This window comes from Microcebus murinus, chromosome 11, assembly GCF_040939455.1.
Source record: "Microcebus murinus isolate Inina chromosome 11, M.murinus_Inina_mat1.0, whole genome shotgun sequence".
NCBI lineage: Eukaryota > Metazoa > Chordata > Mammalia > Primates > Cheirogaleidae > Microcebus > Microcebus murinus.
Window position 1 is genome coordinate 48705355 of NC_134114.1, and position 16295 is coordinate 48721649.

At 43.1% G+C, this 16295-nt stretch overlaps 1 protein-coding gene and 1 long non-coding RNA gene across 2 annotated transcripts in view; one reads left to right on the plus strand and one right to left on the minus strand.

Annotated features, from left to right (window-relative positions):
* Positions 1-775: 775 nt before the first annotated feature.
* CD180 (CD180 molecule) lies at positions 776-13865 on the minus strand. The gene is made up of 3 exons (XM_012784113.3): positions 13626-13865; positions 4414-4580; positions 776-2987 (listed from the first exon to the last, which is right to left on the minus strand). The coding sequence occupies exons 1-3, from the start codon at positions 13713-13715 to the stop codon at positions 1259-1261; spliced, it is 1986 nt and encodes a 661-aa protein (XP_012639567.2). The 5' UTR covers positions 13716-13865; the 3' UTR covers positions 776-1258.
* A 104-nt stretch (positions 13866-13969) lies between these two features.
* Positions 13970-16295, plus strand: part of LOC142873731 (uncharacterized) — a 42924-nt gene continuing 40598 nt past the window's right edge. The window contains exon 1 of the long non-coding RNA XR_012921687.1: positions 13970-14135. This is a non-coding gene — a long non-coding RNA (uncharacterized LOC142873731). The remainder of the gene's footprint in view (positions 14136-16295) is intronic.

The following is a 16295-nucleotide window of genomic DNA, read 5'->3' on the forward strand; positions in this document are numbered from 1 at the left end:
GAAACTTTCATAACGATAAGTTACTATATCTCCAACCTAAAATTGATTACAGAACGTAATCCAGACCTTATCAATGCAACACCTGGATCCAGGTACTTCCAGCAAACCTGTCTGGCAATCCAGACTTCAGAAGACAGAGCCTTCATGAGTGTGACACTTTGGGACTAAGTGATGACATTGCTTTTTTTCTATTTGAATTCAGTGGTCCTGTCCCCTGTCACTGGAACAGCCTTCACTGACACTCCCAGCCTCAATAGAAACCACTTCTCACCAAGCCAGCCTTATTGTGTTCCCAACAGCTAGTATGCAGGTGTCTTCTTCCACTAGTTTTCATTGTAAATGTGCTAGCTCAAATGCTCTCCGAGGTCAATAGGCTTCTGAGTGCTCGCCTGGGAACCAAAACATGGCTTATCTCATGGTTCCTGTGGGAAAGAGGTTTCCAAAGCCAGACACCCCAAATGAGAAGAGCGTTTTGGACCCCAGCCCACCTATAAGTTAGGATCTGTAACATGAGAGCAAGAACACCAGATAGGCAGAGGGAAACTCCCTGGTTCTGAAGTGATTGAAGCAAATGTGGTAAAAATCCTACACCTGAGGGTAAGAAGAGTATATTTCTTTCCTTTCCTTCTTTTTTTTTTTTTTTTTTTTTTTTTTTGAAGCTATTTGGACCCTAGGGACATTATAGAGACATTGCAGACCTAAGGATTGAAGAGATTAAGGGAGCCTATTTGATAGCAAGCTTCATTTCTCAGTCTTTTCTTTTAAATGTATCCTATTTTCCTTTTTTCATTTAAAATAAACATCGACACTTTGTCCCAAGCTAAGTTTCCCAAGTGGCTACGTTACTGAGAACCCAGACTCGAGCACAGTTCTGAGGCAGGGCGGGTAGGCGTGGCCTCAGTGATGCCAAATTGTGGGGCTGCTGGTCTCTGACTGGTGGGGTGTCAGTGAGTGGAAGGGGTGGCGTCTCTGTAGGCTACCCCTGGCCTGTCCCTGCCACAGTCTGTCCCCATCCTCTCCCTTCCTCGTGAGGAAATGGCTCATGCCTCTCCTGGCAGTGTGTGGCCCTCTGGCCCGAGTCAGGGGACCTGCCAGGGAGGCTCATTAGCTCTGGGACTTATAGGGGTGAGAAGCTCAGAAAAGCACTGCCCAACTCCAGGAACCAATCTTAAGAGTCTGGTCACCAACAAATGACAGTTCCTTTACTTAGGGCAATCTTGCTAAACACATTATTTGCCTTCTCTGGAAACCTTCAGCACTAAATGTGTTGGTATCTCCGCCTGAGAAGGTATCGAACGACAAAAATGAACAGAATGATTAACAAGAATAAAAACACTATGAGAAAGAAAATTCCCACAGCTGTCATCCCACAGGACAGCTCGACATCAGAGAGCTTTACTCCCCTTTGAGATGGCGGGTTTGCACACACAGTCCCCTCTGAGCCCTCAAGTTTTTGCAGGTTTTCTTTGTACCATGTTAAGAAACGAACATTGGAGCAAGTGCAGTCCAGGGGGTTTTGACTTAAATTAATGGTGCTCTGCTGGGACAAGACAGGGAGGAGATGGGGTGGGATGACGCGAATGCTGTTGGCGGCCAGGTTGAGGTAGGTCCCCTTAAGATGACTAAGAGAATCAATGCTGTCCCACGTCAGGCTGTTGTGGCTTAAGTCTACGTGACTCATTTTTCCAAGGCTGTGGAAGGCTTGCTGGTCTATGGAGAGGAGATCACAGGAAGATAAAATCAGAATCTCCAAGGTGCCCACCGTCTGAAGTAGGTTGGTCTTCGGGATAGTCCCATCCTGAAAGTGATTGCCCCTGAAGTCCAGATGCCGGAGATCTGGCAGGCCTGCTAGGAGACCCTGATTGCTGGTATCAAGGAAGCAGTGAGAGAGGTTCAGAACCTTCAGGAAATGGAGGTTTTGGAAGGGACTTCGTGGAGCATTAACATGTAATTGAGTAAATGCCAAATCCAGGATTTCTAGCCGAGGACATTCTTTGAACGCCTGACTCTGAAGACCAAGGGGCTCGTTGTAGCTCAGGTTTAGACTTTGCAAGCGGGACAGGTTTTTGAGTTGCAGGTTGCAGCAGTCAGAAGCCTCTATGTCATTATGGCTTAAATCAAGTTTCTGAAGATTTTCTAGTTTTTCCAAACAACCAGCACCGAGGTGAAGTCTCTTCCTGTTGCCTTTGATGTAGAGATGTGTAAGGGAGGGGAAATTGGCAGCATTGATTTGACACAATTGGTCAAAATTATTTACATTGAGAACTAATTTCTTGAGCACGTTCATACCCTCAATCCCAGGAGGTAACCCGTCCAAGTGAGTTGCCGTCAAATCCAGTTCCCGGAGTCGGGTGAAGCACTGAAATGTGGAGGATGTGAAGTCAGAGAAATGGTGCTTCTGTAGGTTGATGCTCTCAACAGACATTTCGCATAGTCCCTTGAGCATGGATGAACTAATGTCTTGGTCGTTAGTGTCCTCAAATGACCCCAGCCAGAGAGACTGAGTAGTAGAGTTCTGTAGACCACTGAATATAACAGACAAGTTAAAAGTCCCTCCAAAGTTCAAACTTTGGTAGACTGTTGAATTGAAAGCCCCAGGTTCAATGCCTTTGATATCATTGCCCTTGAAGTTAAGGCTGAGGTTGGTGGCCTGCTCCAGAGAGTTCATATCTTCTCTAGAGAGATAGTGTATAGCATTATTCTGAAAATCTAGGACTTTCAGATTCTGTGTGGGGAAGTCTTTCGGGAACTTAATGGAGGAAATTTGGTTGCTTCCAAGATACAAACTTTCCAAGTTTTCCAGATTGTGCACTGGAATAAACTCGAGATTGGATATTCCTGTTTGGATTAAGAAAAGATGCTTCAGGATCTTGGGCCCAGTAAGTGCTGTTTCTGCCATGAATATCAGAGGATTTCCAGTTAACACAAGGGTGCTCAGTTGACTATGGCTTTGAAAAGTGTTTTCATGTATCCAGTTAATTTGGCATCTTGAAAAGATAATAGTATTTAACAATAATTAATCGGAAAAAAGGAAAAACCATATCACAGTGATGTGCATTAGCAAAGCATCTTTTGTGTACAGTAAAAACTGATTATATTATTATTCAATATCAAACATAAACTTTCTTCGGGACCCACAGCTGGCCTGTTGAATGAATTAATGAGTAGCTTCACTTCTGAACACTGATGTAGAATTTTTTCCAGATATCTTGCCCCTTAAATTGAACACTCAAAAGTTTGTGCCTGTATTTTAAGGAAAAAGAAGTGATTTTCTTGTGGGCAAAATCGAACTACTACTATTTTAAGTAGTACAAAATATATGTAATGCATAATAGATAATATATGATATATAAGAATCTGTGCCATCCTAGGCAAGTTATAACTTTTCTCAAACTTGGCATTTTCATCTAATTTCATCTAGAAATAATGGCTACTTTGCAGAACTATTGTGAACTGAATAATATATGCGAAAATTCTCTATAGAACTGCAGAACACAAGAGGTTCAGAGATGGCCAGGCATGGTGGCTCACACCTGTAATCTTAGCACTCTGTGAGGACAAAGTGGGAAGATAGCTTGAGCTTAGGAGTTCCAGACCAACCTGAGCAAGGGCAAGACCCCATCTCTAGTAAAAATGGAAAAATTAGCGGTCGTGGTGGCATACACTTGTAGTCCCAGCTACTTGGGAAGCTGAGGCAGGAGGATTGTTTGAGCCCAGGAGTTTGAAGTTGCAGTGAGCTATGATGACACCATTGCACTCTACCCAGGGAGACAGACTGAGACTCTATCTCAAAAAAAAAAAAGTTTCAGAGAAACCAATCCTTGGTATTGCACCTAAAAATAAATCTGTGTAATGGATTACACACACAGACACACGCACACATGCACAGCCCTTTTGTTTTCTTCCCTTATTTTTCTTATAATACTTCTTCCCACTGGCTCTCAAACATTGGTTCAGTATGTGGAATCCTGATCCTGCCATTAAAACAAAATATGGAATTCTTTTTCCAATTTTTAGGGGGAAAAGTTAGTAGATTATGACTGTGTTTCTCCTACAAATTTTTCTTATATCTTATTACCCAATATTAAACTATGCTTAAAATGTAGTATAGTTTGTAATGTATCTGATTTAGTGTAAATTATTTTCATTTTTGTTATCAATATTCTTTAGAACTTCTTAAACAGCACTGCTGACACTTCTAGCTTGAAAACAATACACTTTTCTCTTCATTGATTGGTATTTATTTAAATTACGTGTCACCACTGGCATGGAAGTATTTCATGGAAAAGGGTAAACATGCAGGATAAGCAGATTGCCCCTGGGCCCCAAAGAAGATCCTGCAAATAAACTGAATACAAGTTGTGTTTTTACTTAAGTAAAACATCAAGAGTACACAGGAACTCAGATACATACCTGGTTAAATCCAAAAAGGTAAGATTTATGAGTCTGCTGAAGGTTCTATTTTGAATTGTAGGCAAAAAATTAAAGCTGAATTCCAAAATTTCTGTTGTGTTTGGCAGAGTGTCAGGGATTTCTCTGAGGCCTAAATTTTCACAGTTATATGTTTTGTTGGCTTCTTTCTGATGGGAGGAAAAATGTAAATGAATATAGACATAATAATTTGATGGACTATCTAGCAAAATTATTTATGTTTTACCCTTTGAGCAGCAATCCCACTTCTAGTGATACTTACCAAATATACATGTGCAAAAAACAGAATGATTTATGCACAAGATTATTCATTATAGTATTTTTTGTAATAGTAAAAGATTGGCAATAACCAGACTATCCATAAATATAGGACTAGTTGGACAAAATGTGGTACATTCACAAAGTGGAATCCTCTGCAGCTGAAGGAAGGATGAGAAGGGTCTCCACTATTGCTATAAAGTGGTATCCAGGACATGTAACGAGGTGAATACAGCAAAGTGCAGAACAGTATACATGGTATATGCAGTATATGGCATATAGTATGTAGTATGCTACCTTTTGTGTTGAGAAAGGTACGTGTGTGTTTTCTTATATTTATGAGAAGCAACCTTCGAAACAAACCAAAAAACTGGTTCCCTTTAAGGAGAGGGGAAGGACCAGATGGAGGAGCAGGGATAGAAGTGAGACTTCTCTGAATGTACTTTTTACATAGTTTTTATTTTGATTGCATGGGAATGTTTTATTTCAGTTTGTAAACCAACAAATAAACCCTAGATCGGCATCAGTAAAATAAGACAATGAAACATTGCATATCTCCTGATGTGGTATAATATGAGGTATACAGCACCACCTATAAAGAATTCTTGCCAAAAAAAAAAAAAAAAAAAACTTAAACTGGAATTTCATCAAGACTTTAAGCTTAACTTCATATGTCCAAATGATAAGGTGAATTTAAGTTAAACAACACAATCGGCAAAATGCAGAATGTGGGACATTCTACAGAACAACTGACTTTGTGTTATCAGCATGTGAAAGAGACAGAGAGAGAGAGAAGGAGCAAGAGAAGAGACAGCTCTTGTTAAAAGAGACAAAGAGATATAAAATCCATCTCAGAGACACAACCAACAAATAATAGAGTAGCCCTTGTTTTGGTTCTGATCTAAAGCAGTTACAAAAAGACCTTTTATAAACTTTCAGGCACTTTGAGAGCAGGATTAGATGATATTAAAGAATTATGAATTTTGTTAATGAGAGTGGCCTTGTGGTTATGTAAAAGAAATGTTCTTATTATTTTGAGATGCATGTTGAAACATGCAGGGGTAAAATGGCATGATGTTTGGAATTTCCTTTAAAGTACTCTGGCCAAAAAGGAGGAAAGGAGGGGCTAGTGAGGATAATAGGAAAAATGCTGATGGCTGTCGAATGTTGAATGATACATACATGGAGGATCTTTGTCACTAAATACTTTTGTGCACATGTAACTATTTTTCTTAATACAACGGTTACAAAAATTAGCAGGGTGGCACAAACATAGGCCTTGCAATCTTGAAGTGTGAATTAATTTCGGATCTTTGGATTTGCAGGCTGATGATACCAGTGCCTATGCATTTGGGCATAGCCCTGTACATAAGTACAGAGAACTGCCTCATCCTGTGCCCCAGGACAGTCAAGCATTCAGAAATCTACTAAGCATTGCTTGTTAGATGCCCTAACTCAAGTTATGTGGACTAACTGGGTGAAAATGGGAAGTGGTTGGTTAGAAGCCTATAGAACTGTGGGGTCATATTTTATCTGGATGATGCATTAGGATGAAGGGTAGTGGGGTAGGTAGGAAAATCTGATGGAGTATATTTTGCCTGGGGAGGCTCCTGGGAAAGAAATGATCTCATAGGGGAGTGCCTGAGATAGTTTGACTATGTCCTCCAAAGTTCAAGTATTGAAAACTTAATTGTAACAGTAGTAAGTGATCGGATCATGAAGCCTCTGCCCTCGTGAATAGATTATTGTTGTCGTTCAGAAGTGGGTTAATTATCACAGGAGTGGGCTCTTGATGAAAGGATAAGTTTGGCCCTATTCACTCTCTCTGTCTCCCGTGCTCACTTCTGTTATTACTTTCCTCCATGGAATAACCCAGTAAGAACAGCCTCACCAGGTACCGGCACCATGCCCTTGGACTTCCCAGCTTCCAGAATCATGAGAAATAAATTATTTTTCTTTGTAAATTACCCAGTCTGTGGTATTCTATTACAGCAGCATAAAACTATTTAAGACAGTGCCTTTGAAGACACAAGGATACGGATGCCCCAGGACCTTGGACCAGCTCTCAGGTCATCGCAGGCTCCAGGCAAGTTCATACAACCTTCCAGCCCTTGCCTTTCCCTCACACACGTGGGCTCACTGGGGGCCCCACTGAGACTGCTCTGTCCTGGAAAATACCTACCCAACCAAACTCCAGATCAGCAGCTTTCCTCGTGCTGAGTTGCAAACAGACCTGCTTAGCTGGAAACAGAACTGCACATCCTCCTTTGCTCTGGAGTGGGAGGCTTTTGAGATGTTGCCATTTTAATTGCTTTTTGCTTTACACATTCCAATTTCTGCTTAGTGGTGCACTTTTTTTGTGGCTACAGTGAGCATGCTCATCTACAGAAAGTCACCAGCTTTCTTCAATGTTGTGAAAATATTATAACCATCACTGATAAAAAATGCCATATTTATATTTCCTTGTAATTCATTCTTTGTTTTATAGACCCAAAGTCCTCCAGGCACTGCCACAAATCCACATAATGTCCTTGAAATGCACACTTTGCATTTAAAACTTAGATTTAGCTGACTGGTGGGGAAAAAAACCCCACATGTTGCCAGACCTATCCTCAGTGCCTATGAATATGGACGAGCCGGAGAGAATATGTATATGCAGCTGCTGCCCCGATGGTTGCTAAGGTGTCGATTAGCTTGGAGGAGACATTTTTCTTTTCTGGTCTCCATTGGTGTAACTGATGTCACATACAGTTGGAGAGAAGGGACCTCCTCAATTCATCTTGCTCTATTCTGGCCCTACAGCAAAAGGCTCGACAATGGCAATTCCCTCCTTCTCCTGAATATATAAGTGCCCATGACTCCTGAATTATTCTGAGTCTCAGCCTCTTGTGTGCTTTACTAAGCACTTTACTGCACTAATGTGATTCCAAAAGTTAAGAACCCAGGGGGAGTGCTACTGAGCCCGTGGCCTGGCGGGGCTTCTTGAGAATGGAAAGCAGGTAAGTGAAATAGCTCAACAGCTCACTTTCAACCCAGAACAAGTGAGAAGCAGTGACACCACCAAGCAGTATCAAGGAGCCCACCTCGAGCCTTGTGCCATAGCATGCACTAATCTCTAGCTGGGTGGAAATGGCCCTGGATCTTCTGCCCGTGAGTCCTAGGAGACAGAGGCAAGTGATTTCTCTTAAGAACAAGGATATTCTCTTATACAACCACAGTGCCATTATCAAATTCAGAATATTTAACATCAGTACAGTGTTACTATCCAACATACAGTCCATATTCAAATTTTGCCAATTGTCCCAATATTGTCCTTTAGAGTAATTTTTTGTTTTTCAATAAAAGATTACACATTGCATTTAGTTGTCGTATCTCTTTAGACTCTTTAATCTGAAGACAATTCCTCAGCCTTTCATTATCTTTTATGACATTGATATTTTTGAAGAATACAGGCTCACATTTTGCAGACTGTTCCTCATTTTGAGTTTGTATGTTTCCTCATGATTTGATTCAGGTTATACATTTTTGGTAGGAACATTGCATTAGTAAGGCTGTGCTTTTCTCCCTGTCTAGAATCATAAAGACTATCTCAAGAGTGAGTTCTGGGAGCAGAGCACAGGGTTCCAGAACAGCAGACGGATAATACAACGGAGAATGAAAGAAAAGACAGGATGCAGGAAAGAACGCAGGCAGCAAGGCCACTGCCAGGAGTGTGCTTCAGAGCTTTTCCAGGCAGACACCCACCACCACTGCAGTTTCCAGAGCTCCATGTGATCATTTCCTATAAACCCAGACTTTGCTTCTAGAGCTTAGCATGTGGTCAATTTCCAAAGTCGCTTTCTCATGCCTTTGCTTCAGCTGGCTCCACTGCAAACAGGACTTTCTTGATGTGAACTCCTGCAGCCAGCAGAGCTGTGGCAGGGCCACGTGGTATTTCCCTCGCTCTAAGTCAAGAGGCTTTTGCTCAGGACCCACTGTGCACTGGGACCTGTGCCAACCACTCTGTATCCAGCTCTGCCTCAGAGCTGTGCCTTTCACACGGAGCAGGGCTCCCAAGTGCTACTTCTGGATTTGCAATCCCTTCTCCCTCTAGGGATTCATTTGCATTTTTTCAATCAGAATCTTATTTTGCTTCTTTCTGCTGTATCTCTAACTCCCTCTCATCCCACTGTATTTTCTCTCCTTGCAAGTGTTGAAACACATTCTAATTTGGAACTTATTGAATTTCACTCAAGCGCTTATTCCCACCTTTTCAGATTTCTCATCTGCACCTGACACACAGCAGCCAGCCCCCCATGCGTGAGGAGTCCGGGACACTGACCCCCCAACCCCTCCTCGTCAATCATGCCTCCAGCCAAGAGACAGCAATTTGACTGAGCCAAATCGCAGAGAAACAATTGCTCTCTGCAAACAAAACAAACACTCCCAAGAGAGCCCATCCCTAAAACTTGATTGTCGATCTGACTCCTCCAGGCAAAGGGCATCCAATTATGTGCACTTCGTTTTCTACTTGTCGTTAGAGTGGACTGCTTGGGTTCAAATTCCAGCTCGAAACCACCAAACTGTGTTCTCGGAACTTCCCGTTTCCCCAGCTGTGGATGGAGGATAATAACCTCACCTTGCTGGCCTACTGTGAGGATTAACAAGATAATCTGTGTCAGCAGTAAACAAGAGGAGTTAGCATTTTACTGGATCGTTCCAACATCACATTATTATCTACAGCTATTGGTAAGCCCTTGTGTCTAGGAACTTGAGTTCTGCTAAGCAGCCCTCAGCCTATACCTAGGGACTGAAGGACTCTCTTCTACCATGGTTTTGAGGGGACAGGATGGCCATTATGAGCTTATTTGAAAAGGAGAGGCATGCCCACACTCCCAAGGAACTGAGAGTGCATCCAAAATGCTACCACAATCCAAATCACGGAACACCGAATTCCAGCTATTCTTTGCATATTTGTCAGCTTCAAAAGACTTGGACATGGGTCTAATTTTTTTACTTATCTCATACACACACACACACACACACACAGAGATGGAAATGTAGCATTTAGCAATGGAAGACACTATCCAGAGTGTTTATGGGTGTTCATTATAATATTCTTAGAACTTGTAGGTAGATTTGAAATTTTTTCTAACAAAAACTTTTATTAAAAATTAATCTTGACTTCTATATGTATGTATAAACAACTCCTGATAGATTATAGATCTACATGTGAAATAAATACAAAACAATAAAACTTCTAGAAGAAACATGGGCTATACTGTGGTCTTGGGGAAGGCAAAGCTTTCCAAAACAGGACAGAAATGCACTGAAAGTAAAGGATAAAGTGATAAATGGAACTATATTAAAATAAGGAACTTCTGTTCAGCAAAAGATACTATTAGGAGAGTGGAAAGGCAAGTGGGAGAAGATATCTGCAACCTGAGGAAGGACTTGTATCCACAATACATAAAGAACCCCTACAAACCAACAAAAAAGAAAGACAACCCAAATGAAAATGGGCAAAAGACTTCAACAGGCACTTCACATGCATAAAAAAGAATATGCAAATGATCAAAACAAAAGTATGGAAATGCACTCAATTTAATTATTTATCAGGAAAATAAAAATTAACTCCCAGTGAAATACCACTACTCATTCATCAGGATGGCTAACATTTTAAAAACAATACCAAATATTATGAGACTATGGAGCAATTAGAACTCAAATACATTGCCCATGAGTGTAAATTGGCACCAACACTTTGCAAAACTGTTTGGTGATATCTATTCTATTAAACATATGCTTACCCTATAATCAAATACATTCACTCCTAGGTACACATCTAATAAAGCTTTGTATATATGTTTACGAAAGACACAGACAAGAATGTCCAATCCATGGTGCAGGCAGTGAGAGCACTGGATGCCTTTGGGGGCTGGTGACGGGGAGGAGGCATGAGGGGCTGCTGAGGTGCTGAGGACGTCTGTATCTGGATCCCTGTGCTAGTTACACGGACATGCTCACTCGGTGAAAACTCATTACCTGCACACTTAGGACTTGTGAACTTCTACTGCATGCATGCTTTACTTCAACAAAAGTTTACCAAACTCAAAACAAAGCAAAACAAAACAAAAGCCTTGTTTTCAGGGTAGGGGATATAAATAAATGAGGACCTGGAAGAACCAATTTTTTTGAGATGGATTCCGGGTGGCTAAATGGGCCTACATTTTCAACAGAGCCAAGCACCATTGCTGACTGGAAGTCACATGGTACCCCGAGTTTCCAGGAACACCTCACCTCTGTTTAACTTTGGTACTTTCTAGGCTCACCTGAACCAACCAGTCAGGGCTCTGCCGTATTGGCCAGCCAGAGCTTAGCACTGGCCACTAAACAGGGTTTCACTGCATCAACTAATTGGAACTAAACAAGTTGGACCCCTTCATCTGCATAAATGGACCTGATTGGAAACCTGGTGGGAACTCTGTCTATAAAAGCCAAACCCTCAGGCTGCATCTCCCTGGTTTGCAGAGTGTTCATTGGAATAAAGTCTCCTTTCAAATTCCTCTTCAGAGAACTTCCCTTCATGGATGTGATAAGGTAATGGTGGTCACATGAACCTACGGACATTATGTGGTTTGCTGTGCTTTAAGGGGGAAGAAGAAAAGAGGAAAGGAAAGCAAGGGGGAAGGGCGGGTAAAGCAGGGGTAATTTGCACTTGGGAAAGGGCCAAACCCTTAAGTCAAAAGCACCGCTTTCTTCTTTTAACCACTGCTCTTTCAATCCGACTTGCCTGCAGCCTAGACGTTCCTGGCTCTTGAGAACAAGTTCACATTCATCTTGTATCCTCCCTAGTATTCACACAGTAGTGAGGGCTCAGTAAATTGCCTTAGAATCCTGCAGCTGAGAACTCACATGACAGAAGAGGCAAGAGAAAATAGATCCAATGTTAATTGAATGGACCACAAGGTCATTTCAAATCCAAGTTCTTTCAGAGGGAGGGCTGCAGGGAGCTGGTTGTATTAGAAGGTTTCAGTCTCACCTAGCTTATCCAAAAAGGGAAGCCCTTACTACAGCACGGGCCAAGTTTGCAGACCCTGGGACCCTGAACACCACTCTGGAGACATGAATAGTACTGAAGGCCGGGGGACAGGTAGACAAAGGACGGGGAAGGGGTCTTCTTCTCAGGCAGGGATTTCAGAGTTGAACCCACAGGGGTAAGAGTAGGGCATTTAAAATCACCTGCCTCCTGGTGAGCTGGAATTTAATGGTATTATTGTCCCATCTCAGGCTGATGCCAGGAGCATCGATGAGGGGGTGGTGTCCCCAGTCTTACCCCCTTAACGTGCTGCCCACACGTCCATATGACATTGACCTTCCAACCTGAGCGAAGAGGGGGTGGCCGCTCGGGCTGATAAAAGCTCCTTCCCTTTCGTCTTCCCCTTATGTTATGGGCTGAATTTTGTCCCCCCAAAATTCCTGCACTGAAACCCTAACCCCCAGTACCCAGAATATGCCTGCATTTGAAGACAGGGTCTCGAAAGAGGTGAGTAAGGCAGAACGAGGCCATAAAGGTGGGCCCGAATCTAATCTCACTGGTGTCCTTACGAGAAGAGGAGATTTGGACACACAAAGAGACACCAGGGGCTCTCATGCAGAGGGAAGACCATGAGAGGACACAGAGAGAAGGTGGCCACCTGCAAGCCAAGGAGAGAGGGCTCAGGAGAGGCCAGCTCTGCCCACACCTTGATCTCAAAAGGCCAGCCTCTGGAACTGTGACACAATCGATTTCTGTTGTTCAAGTCATCCAGAAAGTGCTATTTGTCATGGCAGTCCAAGCAAAAGAACACATGCTCCCAGCCTTAGTTTTCCCTGGACATTACACCTCCCCCAGGGCTGATGCTGATTCCCTCCTAATACCGGACTGACAGGCTCTGCCGTGTCTGCCCTGAGCCCACCCCTGCACTGGTGTGGCCCGGCTGGTGTTGCCCGCTCATCCAGATCATCCTCCAGTGCCGCCTCAGCGCGACTCCACCTGGCTGCTCCTGCCTCTTACTCCTCTTCCCATCCCAACCTAGGGAGGCAGCCCCCAAGCCATCAAGACCCATGTCCTTCCTGTCTGTGGACCTTGTCTGATAGGGCACATGGTGCTGGGCACTTGCAGGGTCAGAGGCGGCGGGAGGAGAGTTGAAGCATTTAGAAGATGGCAAGAGACAGAGGCCCTTCTCCTTTCCCTCTCGCCACCCCCTCCAAGAACTTCCCACAGGTTGATAAATATTGTTATGGTCCAAAACAGAAGGTGCAATTTGGCTCTATTCTCAGATTTTCCTCCTGTGGGTTAGTGAAACAGATGGAGGGCTGTCCAACTCAAAGAGAAAGCCAAACTCATTCAGAGTGATCTTTAAATGCTCAAAAGCCTGGCATAGCCCTGTCTGTGCTAATTCTCACCCTGAGAGCCAGGAGACCAAGGGACTCTTTGGGGTAGTGGCCATGTACTGGGATGTCGAACAAACAGCTCTGCAAGGTTTGGGGGTCTGGTCTTTGCATTGAGACCCTGTTGATATTTTAAGTCCCAATTGGGATTAGTTTGGAGCGAATTGTTTAAAGAGGAGGAAAACGTTCACTTCTTCCCAGAAAGATGCTACCAGACAATCCCCTGGCTGAGCTCTTTGGCTCCTTTCTCACAATAAAGAAACAATTCTGTATATCCCATTACCCCTCCCTTTTATTTTTTGAGACAGGGTCTCACTCTGTCACCTGGGCTACTGCAGTGGCACGATCCTAGCTCACTGCAACCTCTAACTCCTGGCTCGAGGGATCCTCCTGCCTCAGCCGCCCGCCCATTCCCCTTTTAAAGACAGTGGATATTGGGATGCCAAGACTCAGAGGGACTGCATGTGAAATCTCAGATTTTCCAGACAGTTTAATCTGGGTAAAGACAAACAGTTTGGACTCACCTCAATGCACATCTGATCCAAGGAGGTGATGACTTCACAGCTGGCAGAGCACAGCAGCGCCAAAAGGAAGCAGCTGACATCAGGAGCCATCACAGGACCGATGCAATCCCAGCTTGGGGGGCTTATCTAATGCTTGGAGCTGAGAAATCAAGTCACGCTATGATGGCCCCAGCAATTTGGCAACTAGAGAAGTGCTCAGAAGGGTGATCTTGGAACAAGCAATGCTGTTGACTGCTCAGCATTCTGTGACCCTTTGCTGCAAAAAACAGGAAGTCCCTTTTGCATACTACCCATATTTGCCAAAAATAACTGCGGACCCAGCCCCAGAATTTCCCAGTGCATTTCCTGTGTGGCCCTCTTGGGCTGGTCACACCGGCTCTCAGTGCAATGGTTCTGATGGACTGTGTGCCAGCTTCAAGTGTTTGGCCAACTCCAGCAACTTCTGGTCCTTTCTCCAGAGAGAGGGTGTGGAAGCTGGAAGCTGTACTGACACTTTGTTAGTTGTTCTAGGTGAGTGACTAGGAGAGGTGTCGGGCATGCTGGGAGGGCAGAAGACTCTGTAGGGGCGATGGCAGAACTGGACCCTTCAGTAGCATCTGCTGACCCAGGACCTGCAGCAGGAGGGAAGAGGTGTGAGAGTGTCCCTGCTCTGTGAGTCTCGGCTGCCACCTTGGCCAGCTTGTCCATGCCCACCTCTGGTCTTTGTACAGGAGGAGGATTACTCCATCTCTCAACCTGGTGACTCAGGCCTGTTAAAGCAGGTGGGGTGGAATCTCCTCCTGTTCCCTCCCAACCTGACCCATGGAAGGAGGGGACACTGCTGTAAACAGAGCAGCCTGGCTTAGGGACAGCAGACTTAAGGATGCCCACATTGGCTCTATTTCTTCTTAGAAATTGTTTTGAAGCAGGACTGCAATTACCCTAATTGTGGTGTAAGATGTAGCAGCGATTAAGTGGAGGTTCAGGCATTACTCAATGGGCTGCATTGAGCTGCCTCATGGTCTATTCTCCAACCTTCCAGTGTTACTATTCTCCCATTCCATTGCAAAGAGGCCCAATCTTAGAGTTCACAATGACTTGAGATACGACTACTACCATATTGTGTTACCTACTCAGAAAATGATTATAGCAGCTCCCATTTATTGAGTCCTTATTATGTGTTAGATACTGGGTCAGGTTTTATTTTTGTTTTTGGTACATTTCCCTATCTTAGAATATTTCCACATATTTGATTAATAAGGTGCTATTATTTCCCTCATTTTATAGGTTTAGAAACTGATGCTTAGAGAAATTAAATGACCTTTCGTGACCCCACAACTAGAGAGTGGTAGATTGGGGCTTCAAGTCCAGACACTCTCACTACAGAGAGTGCCACAACTCTTCACAGTTTAAGAAAGAATTCTGCCTCCTTCAGGAGCTGAAGAGTTAATAGGGTAAAGAATGTTCTTTTTATTTTTTATTTTTTTATTTCAGGATATTATGGGGGTACAAATGTTAAGATTATGTATATTGCCATTCGCCCCCTACCCCCTTGAATCAGAGCTTCAAGCGTGTTCATCCCCCAAATGTTGCACATCTCACTCATTATGTTTGTATATACCCATCCCTCCTCCCGCCTCCCACCTGCCCAAAACCCGATAAAAGTTATTCCTATATGTCCACTTAGGTGTTGATCCGTTAATACCAATTGCTGGTGAGTACATGTGGTGCTTGTTTTTCCATTCTTGAGATACTTCACTTAATAGAATGGGTTCCAGCTCTATCCAGGAAAATACAAGAGGTGCTATATCACCATTGTTTCTTAAAGCTGAATAGTACTCCATGGTATAAATAATAAATAATAAAATGTGGTACCACATTTTATTAATCCACTCATGTATTGATGGGCACTTGGGTTGTTTCCACAACTTTGCAATTGTGAATTGTGCTGCTATAAACATTCGAGTGCAGGTGTCTTTTTTGTACAGTGCCATTTGATCTTTTGGGTAGATGCCCAGTAGTGGAATTGCTGGATCAAATGGTAGATCTACTTGTGTCGCTTTGAGGTATCTCCATATTGCTTTCCACAGAGGTTGAACTAGTTTGCAGTCCCACCAGCAGTGTAGGAGTGATCCTTTCTCTCTGCATCCACACCAACATTTATTGTTTGGGGACTTTTTGATAAAGGCCATTCTTACTGGAGATAAGTGATATCTCATTGCAGTTTTGATTTGCATTTCCCTGATGATTAGAAATGTTGAGCATTTTTTCATGTTTGTTGGCCATTATTCTATCATCTTTTGAAAAATTTCTGTTCATGTCCTTTGCCTACTTTTTGATAGGGTTGTTTGATTTTTCCTTTCTGATTTTCCTGAGTTCTAAATAGATTATAGTTACCAGCCCTTTATCAGATGTGTAGCTTGGGAAAATTTTCTCCCATTCTGTGGGTTGTCTGTGTGCTTTTTGACAGTTTCTTTGGCTGTGCAGAAGCTTTTTAATTTTATCAGGTCCAATTTATTTATTTTTGTTGCTGCTGTGATTGCCTTTGGGGTCTTCTTCATAAATTCTTTGCCTAGGCCAATGTCTAGAAAAGTATTTCCAATGTTTTCCTCTAGAATTCTAATAGTTCCATACCTAAGGTTCAAGTCTGTTGCCCAGCGTGAGTTGATTTTTGTGAGAAGTGAAAGGTGT